The 9,580-nt window shown below is 33.7% G+C and overlaps 1 protein-coding gene across 1 annotated transcript in view; it reads left to right on the plus strand.

Annotated features, from left to right (window-relative positions):
• The window catches only part of SNX7 (sorting nexin 7), a 102,545-nt gene that overhangs the window by 84,552 nt on the left and 8,413 nt on the right, over positions 1 to 9,580 (plus strand). Inside the window, exon 8 of the mRNA XM_007485014.3 lies at positions 947 to 1,099. Within this exon, the coding sequence (XP_007485076.1) occupies positions 947 to 1,099 (153 nt within the window). The remainder of the gene's footprint in view (positions 1 to 946; positions 1,100 to 9,580) is intronic.

Raw genomic sequence — 9,580 nt, forward strand, 5'->3', positions numbered from 1 at the left:
TTTTTCTTTAGTCTGAAATACTTTGCAAGTACATTGATGAAGTCTAAGTGTATTGTGCCTATGTTATTTGCCTCATTTACCATTTTAGTAATTCTGTCAAAAACCCAATAAGATTAGTCTGGGGAGAATTAAGTGAATCCTGATGACTTTTTGTAATCATTCTTCTGTCTTGATGTCACCAACAATCTACTTAATGACTCATTCTAGAACATTCCTAAAAATGAAAATAAAGCTCCCTGGATTATAATTTGCAGACTTTGTTCTCTTTCCATTTTTGAAAATTAGAGAAATATTGCAACTTCTTCCATTTCCCATGACCTTTCAAATGTTACTGACAGGCCTTAGCATTCATATTTGCCAATTCTTTCAGGGCCCAAGTGTAAAATTAAAAATCTATTGCCCTAAAAAAAGAACTATTTCCCAGACTTCCTGTTCTTATGTACTTCCTGTAGGCAGAGGATATTAGTCAGGGGTGGGGATATGGAGGGTCCCGCCCTCTTTTTGGCCTTGTTGGTGAGCATGTGGTGGTAAGTGAAGATTTTGAAATGCCTAATCAGCCCTGGGCATATGGTCTTTATTTTATATTCTCTTTTATTTCTTGATTTCTAATGATCACTAATAAATCTCTTAAGATGTAATATTTCTTTTATAGACATTTAATTTTGAGTTTTATACAAGTGGTATAGAAAAGCCCCTGCACAATGTAATGGGCTAATAGTTGGTCAAACTACAAAGGAGTAGAATTATTTCAGTGCTTCTGTCTTATACCTCTGTTCTTTCCTCCTATTCAGCTCTCTCTATAAGTATGAAATCCTGAGCCTGGGGAGCTCTCCACATGTTAGACTTAGACAGTATTTATATCTTATGTGATCAACAAAAGAAAAAAAATCACCAAATTGCAAGAATTCCCTAATTGATTTTTTTTAATCTTTGAAACTCTGTTCAGCTTACAGAAGAGATTGGAAAACTAGAAGATAAGGTAGAATGTGCTAATAATGCTCTGAAAGCCGACTGGGGCCGGTGGAAACAAAATATGCAAAATGATATCAAGTTGGCATTTACAGAGATGGCGGAGAAAAATATCAGCTACTATGAACAGGTAATTGTTGTGAATGTTTACCTTTATTTTTTTTTTAATATATAAGCACACCAGCATTATCCCTTCATCCTTAAGGTCCTTTCGGTCTCCACTATTCATGCCTTCACACACACACACACAAGTCACTTATCAGGAACAGGAGAAACTATGAATTAGTTAATGCTTTAAATTCAGCCTGATTAAATGGGCACAATCAGAAAGAATTGCATGTTTAAGCTAAAAGGGATCTTTGACGTCAACTATTCCTACCCTTTTGCTTTACTATAGAGAGACAAAGTGACAGAGAGGTAAATGAGAGAGAGCAAGAATTCAGATTGCCTTGTTCTCTGTCATATTGACCTGTACATTTAGATGGCACAGAGCACTGGGTCTGGAGTCAAGAAGGCACGAGTTCAAATCCCATCTCAGACACTTAGAATTTGCTTGAGTTTCCCACCTGTAAAATGGGGTTAGCCTCATTTTCCTCAACTGTAAAATGGGGGATAGTAACAGCACCTTCCTCTAGGAGTTATTCTGTGGATGAAGTGACATAATAACTGTAAAGTACTTAACACAAGCCTAGCACCTAGTAAGCACCATATAGACATATATATGTGCTACTATTGCTATTAATTAGTAAGATAGACTGGCATAATCATAGAAATTTAGATTTAGAGAGAATTTTAGAGTCCATTTTGTGTAACTGTCAAAGCAGAGGTGTGTTGAGGCAATGTAACTTACACCAGAGAATTAAGAGCAGAGGTGGAATGAATGAAAACCTAGATACCAGTCTCATTCTCCAGGAACTCAAGAAGAAAACACTTCTCCCTCCTCCCCGAGAGACATGGGAGGCTCGAGAGTTAGAATATGGTCAACCTAGTCAGTGTGACTTGCTTTTATTCATTTATTTGTGTTTTAAGAGAGAGTTTATTGCGAGTATGAAAATTTCTGGGGAAGTGATAGTGGTATAAAAACAAAAGAAATAATAAAACTCAGCTCTTCCTCTTCTCAGTCCAGTAACCCCATTGAACTATGAGGTCTTTGAGAGTTTTCTTTATATACCCATTACTTAGCAGAGTGCTTTACATACACTAGTCAATAAACATTAATTGACAGATTTTTTTCCTATGCCATGATAAAGTCTATGAATTGTTTATACATGTATGTGTGTGTATATATCCATATATATGGGGGGTGTTTGTGTGTATAAAATTCAGGAATGTTTCAGTCTAATTGATTTCCTTTGTAATCCTATATATTTTCTTTTGTATTTAAAAACAGAATTCTTTGAATGAATCTATAGACTTTTCTAAACTGCCAAAGGGGCTCACTATGCATATAAAAATTTTGAGAACTCCTGTACTTTTCTCTGATTTGCAGAATCATAGTAAATTATGATAAATCATGGTAAATCAGAAGCTAACTGTAGTACAAAGTAGCCAAAATACACAGAGAGAATTCTCTTAGTAGTTAAAATTTAAGAATTAGACAGATTTCAGAGTTTGAGATTAGGGGAAATTAAGTAGGGCTATAGAATAATAACAATATTTTTGTCACTATTTTTTGGTTTTCTTTAGTTTTAGAAGATGTAAGGAAAGTTCTTTAAATTCCATTCTCTTCCTAATATTTAAAAAAAATTCTATAATATCTTCCATTAATCTTCCTGTTTGTGTCTCTTCCCTTTTTCTTATATTTTGGATATCTGAGGTCAGGAGTGAGGGAATGAAGAACTGTCAGGTAGATTAAAGAGAAAATCATTCCAAAGCTACCCTTTAAACAGCCTTACTTTTCCTTGAGTTAAAAACAATAAAGGGACCTATGGCATTGGTTAAAGAATATTATCATAATTTCTTGATTCAGGGTAGAGCCAATCATTCATTTTGCTTTGAATATAATAATTTCCAGGTCTGAATACAAATTGGAGTTCTCTAAAAAAAAGTAATTTAGGAAAATAGATTCCATAATATGAATTTAATGAAAGCAGGGAAATGATTCATTGACAATTATGCAGTTGTTTTATATTCTACAATATCCCACATTTCTAAGATGTTTGGAAATAAAATATTGCCTCTTTGGGAGCAGTAACTAGTACATATGCTTTCTTAATATTCATTTAATTAGTTTAAAAAAAAACCTTTAGCATAAGTATCTAAAAAGCCTCTTGCAATGAAATCATTTAAAATATTTTTGTTGAATGAACAGTTTGTGTCATCACAATTCTTTACCTTAATAGTTGACTATCATTACTTGAATATACACTAGATCATCTGGGTATTTTCCACACATTCCAAGGCACCCTGAAAACAGATAGAAAACTCATGACTTTCTAGATATATCCTAGGGAGCTGCATAAGGCATTAAAAAACTAAGATGAAGTGACTTTCTCTGGGCTATACATCAAGATAAAAGATTAAGTGACTAGTCCAGAGTCATAGAATTATAAAGTTTCAGAGGCTGGGAATTGGAACCCAAGTTTTGGGATTATGCATTATTACCTCTGATATCTTAGCTGATATAGTGGGAAGAATCCCATACTAAAAACTGAATAAGATCTACCTTCCAGTCTTCAATTTGCCACTTAGTTGTGGTCACTTTGAATAAGTCCCTGGATTGACTTTGCTAAACTTTCAATTTATCATCTGTTAAGTGAAGACAGTGCCACCTGCCTGTGCCATTTCACAGGGTGGTTGGGAATGTGGTGTCAGATTTTTTTTGTGAAAATGCTTCATTAAAAAATAATTCCAAGGTAAAGATAGGCTATTTTGTTTATGAAATATTATATACTATGCATTTTACAAAATATATTTATATCTACTGTCTTTTCAATAGAAACATAAATGTTAGAGCTTCATTTTCATGATTTTGGACTTTTATCATCCATGTACATTTTTTCCCCCATTTGAAAGAATACACCTTTGCTTCCTTAACAGTTAACCCAGTAATATTATGTTATGAAGCTCTTCTGTTTTTTTTCCAGTTTCCTTAATTTTAAACTATTTCCCACCAAAATAATCTTTTAAACCTTCATGAAAATGAGGCATTTTGAATTTTTCATTTGTAAAGTAGGATGAATTTGTTTTAATCCAACTTCAGAAGCCACCAAACTCCTATTTTGAGATAATTTATTTATTATTCACTTCATACATAACACTAATTTTTTTATATCTTTAGAAAAACATTTCCTTTAAATAATCAAGCCATTAATATGTTTTTAAGTCTCCAAAGCATGAGTATGGACAATCTGATATTCTCTATTATAAAGTTCAAAATATCCCAGACATAGAAGCTGAATGGTTCCAGGGTACCCTGTTTTCTTTATAATTCAATCAGATTGATATTGAGCCATCTGATTTTTATGAAAATATATGTAAATAAACTGAAATTGTTATTGTGAAAGCAAGATATGAAATGGGACCCAAGCATTCGTCCTTGGGTTTCCTCATACTAAACAGAATGTTTGTGGCTTAATGAGAACTTCAGATTTTAATATCTAAGTGGCAGAGGAAAATCAGATTATAGATGTGAGTCATGAACTGCATAAGATTCTAATTACAGGCAGAACTGGGACTCTAGGAGGATATTGTACCTAGCTGTACACATTGATTCACTCAGTCTGTTTGGTGCCCAAGTAATTATGTATCATAAATTAGTGTGGATAAGATGTTGCCCTTCCCACTTTATTCTATTTAGGTTTGACTATATTGTTTAAATTACTGAGGGTATGTGATTTCCTCAAAGTGATCATTATATTTATTAATTATGTTAATAGCTGAGGTTTATTTAGCACCTTCAAGTTACCTCCCAAGTTCACCCAGTAAATAGAACTGAGATTCAGATCCAGGTCCAGTATTTATTCCACTATGCCATCTACCTCTAACATTTCCTTGCTATACACATTGTCAAAAGTCTCCTGGATTAGTGTCCAGGTGGCTTCCCATTAAGATGGCAGCATGAAAGATCCTAGAGATGTGTCTCCTAGCAAATACCCCATCAAAGATGGAAAGACCACCAATTGACATAGTGATCATTAAGATCAAGGAGAAACACCAGTAGGTAGGTTCCTTCTTTGCAGTCAAAGGGTGTAGAAGAGGCAGCCAGAAGCCTGTGGGCGTTCTCAACAGGGATGATCCAGTTAGCAATAAAACAAACTGACTCATCTCTGGCATTCAGGACCTGAAGCTTCTGAGTCAGGGGTCTGAAGGCACCTGAATCTCCAGTAAAAAGGGCTGACAGCTGGAGGGACATTGGTTATAGCTGGTCGGGCATGCAGCATAGTCATAACCACTCCCAGGGTCCCTAGAGGGTCTTGATGCCAGCACTCTTATTGGAATCAGAGCAGGAGAAAAAAGTCCAGCAGAAGAGATGCAAAGCCTGCACTCATCCTTCTTCCCATTCTTTTAGTATCTTCCCTTTCTGAAATTCTATCAGCTGATTCTGAAATGACTCCTACATCAGTAGCCAGTGATTTTCAGGATGTCCATATTCAGTCCTTTTGACTTGTGTGTGTTTTACTTGCCATGTGTAGTGTCTTTTACTGCTCTTTTAAAAGAAAATATTCATGGCATACTGTGATGACACTTCTGAGTAGTCTACAAGCCTCTGGGCTCTTCCATTTCTTCCCAAATCATATTTTCCAATGTATTTTTATCTTTTCTTTCATGTTCATTTTTGCCTTGAAGTCAATTTAACATCATGTTATATATCTTGACTTGTTTCAGAGGATATAATCTAGTTCTATACAAAGTCTGTTGAATAAGTTGCATTTTGTCTTCTCAGTGTTTTGAGGTATTTTAGGGTTTTGTTTTTTTTTTTGGCTTGTCTAATCAAAAGCCCTGAAAGATGAAATAGCCAAAGGATGTCATCAAATATTTCTTATTGGTTATTTTAGTCAATTTGATTCCTCTCATTTTCCCCCCTAGCATCTTTTAATTTTTTAATTTCATTTCTGATATTTTTAAAACTGTATTTTAAGGTCTTTCGTCTAGTCATGTGATTCTTCTTAACACTGCCAGTTTTCCTTCTTAATTCTTCCTTTTGAGGACTTTTTGCATAATATTTTCCCTTTCTCTTATTTTAGCTGATTAATTGCAGTCCATTATTTTTATTTTATTTATTTTTTGTGTTTTTGTTTGTTTGTTTGTTTTTGAACCCTTACCTTCCGTCTTGGAGTCAATATTGTATATTGGCTCCAAGGCAGAAGAGTGGTAAGGGCTAGGGATGGGGGGGGGGGTCAAGTGACTTGCTTAGTGTCACACAGCTAGGAAGTGTCTGAGGCCAGATTTGAACCTAGGACCTCCCGTCTCTAGGCATGACTCTCAATCCACTGAGCCACCCAGCTGCCCCCCAGTCCATTATTTTTTAATACACTATTAATACTCTATTTATTTAAAAAATATTGGGGGTTTTATGTTTATTTTTTGTAGTTTCTTGTGTATTCAATTTTTTTCTTCTTTGTGATGTTGCTTATGTTTATTGTATGATATATGATGAAGGCATGTAAAAACCCTCCTTTCTTCTCAACCCTAACACTTTAAAATCTATCTTTAAATGTTTTTCCTTGGACACACAAGAAAGCCCACCTTTCCAACTCTTCAATTTACTTCTTTAATGAATACTTGTGACCTAGTTTTCTAGTTAACTGCAAATTTTGCATCTCTTTTGGTTCCATTTATAATAAGACTTAAAGGGTAATTTATGTCCATATTAAGTATGAAGGAAGAATCCTTTTCTTGTCAGAATGACTTTTTAAATAATAAAAATGTATTTTAAGGCACTTAATGATAAACTCAGATAATACTTATGTGTTTTGAAAAATTTAAGGACTATACAAGTTTACTACTACTGCTTCTGTTATAATACATCAGGTAGCTGTAAAACAATACTTAACCTTAACTATGACTTCTTTTAAAAAAAAATGAGCTAGGATTATTGCTACTCCCAAATGCAAATATGCCATGCAACCAGGATCATGTAAGAAATTTTCTTTTAAACTTCACAATGGTTTCTGTCACCTATGATTGATGTTCCCTGCTTAACAAGCATCTTCCAATTTGCTTCATGGATGCAAAATTGCAGAAATTGACCACAAGGTGGCGTTTATAACCAGTAAGACATTGTGAGAATTGTACCCAGATATAATCATTCTTCTAAGTGTTCTGGCATTATTTTATGTGCAAACTTCTCTCATATCCAGCTTTGACAGAGTGGGACAGAGTAGCAATTTTTAGCCCAAGAAAATGATCCAAATTCTACTCCAAGTTATTTTTGTGATATTAGTATTTCTAAAAGTACAAAATAACAGATGACTTCCTGGAATGGTGCCTATATAATCTTTCAAAATTATAAAGTTTAAATTTGGACTTCTGCAGTATTAGGAAAGTTGTTTTTATTCGTAGTAGCTTAATCTCTTTTTTCTGAATTAAAGTTAATTCAGTCATACTTTTTTAAAAACAACTAGTGAATTACTGTAACTGGTTATTTTTTCTTTAATATCTTTATATTAAATTTAGTAATCCTCAAAAAACATAAACCTCTGAATACAGAGGACAAAAAAGAGAACTGTATATAAAAGCCTTTTGTTAAGTATATTAAATTACATATTAAATTTAGCCTGAGTAATAAAATTGTCCTATTTGTATCTTTCTTAAATATTTTGTCTATTGTAATGTTCTTTTCTGTCTTTTTTCCCCATCTTTCATACTACCTATATCTGACTCCCCAATAGAATATCAAATAAGTATAACCAGATTAATGAATACATCAGCCATATCTGAAAAATGTATGTTTCTTTGTAAAAGGTGAATGGCCCACTTCATCACAATCCTTCTGAAGTCATCTTTTGTTTTAAAGTAATATACCTATATTTTCTTTGTTTTTATATATAATAGACAACTTAATAATGTTTTCAAACAATTAAGTAGTTGCGTTTTATATTAGATCTTAGTATCCTAAATAATAGACTTTTAGTTTTATGTAGTGCCAAAAATAGGTCTGATGCTTTTTAAGATACATAAACTGTTTCCTATTTTGGTCAGCATTGAATCTAATTTTGGTCACAACCACCCTTCTTTTATTGACCTATATTGGTATTGCTACAAAATTAATGCCACAAGGCTATTTTTTCACTTATTAGTCAGTTTTTCAAGGCCTAAACAATCAAGTTCTACTCTGATGTACACCGTGGCATTAGTGACAACACTTGATTCTTCAGAGGAATTGCCCATGGAGTTCAAGGCTCTAGAAAATTCTACCATGCTAGGAAAGACAGTACCAGTAACAGACTTCATCTGCTTTCTGGGGACCAAGCTGACTACACACAAGGCTTATCTCGTATGAGTGATCACTTGCTTCTTTTTCAGAGACTGGCACAGAAACAGAAAAAAGGGAGCAGAGGATGCTAAGAATCAGGTGGTTTTAAAATCACATCTAAATTTTTATTTAACTATTAGTACTCCAAATTTACCATTCCTTTTCAGTGTTCAGTAAAGGCTTTTGGAGTAACTGGAGTGTAGTAATGCTAGCATTCTTCCTATAAATTATACCTGAAGACAAAAGGAAGTTGCAATTAAATGGATAAATGATTCAAAGGTTGTTCCTTAAAGAGACATATAAAAGAGTTTCAGGTTTGGTTTTATCATGCATCTAAAGGCAATAATGAATGAAATTTCACAAGATTCTACTTTCAGCCTCTGTAGGAGCAAATTGTGAGAGAATGAACAGAAAGAATTAGAAGGATTTAAACCAGATAAAAAAGAGGAGGAAATGAATATAGTTTACTTGGAGGACTTTGAACTAGTGAAATAGATTAAAGATTGAATTTGGGGAGGAGACATTTTGTGAAATATGGGAAAGTTTGAAGGAGGAAATTTTCAGGGCCAGCTACTGATGTTAATAGGAAGAAGGGGCAGCAAGGTGGCACAGTGGAGGAGGACCAAGCCTGTAGTCAGGAAGACTTATCTTTCTGAGTTCAAATCTGACCTCAGATACTTACTACCTGTGTGGTCTGGGTAAGTTACTTAAACTTGTTTGCCTCTGTTTCTTCATTTATAAAATGAGCTGGAGAAGGAATTAGAAAAACATTCCAGTATCCTTATGTAGATTACAAATTAATATCTAAAATACTTCAAGTATATATTTAATAAGATTTACTAATAATAACTTAAAGTAAAAAGGAAAATAAAAGGCTAGTGAAACAGAGAGAGTTCACCCAGCCACACATGCAGGGGGAAAAAAGAGAGCTAGGAAGGAGTTACACATAGCTTAAAAATAATAACGTAATGACATTAACATAAATGAAGAGGAAAGGATTCTTGGGACACGAAAAGAATTCTGGGAGGTAGAGTCCAAAGGTTCAAGATATTCTCATTAAACATTTACCAAGAAAACTCCAAATGAGGTCAGGAAGAATCAGATATAAATGAAAAAATGACTAAACAACAAATAAGATGAAGAAAGATTAAAAAATATAAACCCCACAAATTCACTCAAAGTCCAAAAAAGGAA

Source organism: Monodelphis domestica, chromosome 2 (assembly GCF_027887165.1).
Source record: "Monodelphis domestica isolate mMonDom1 chromosome 2, mMonDom1.pri, whole genome shotgun sequence".
Lineage (NCBI taxonomy): Eukaryota > Metazoa > Chordata > Mammalia > Didelphimorphia > Didelphidae > Monodelphis > Monodelphis domestica.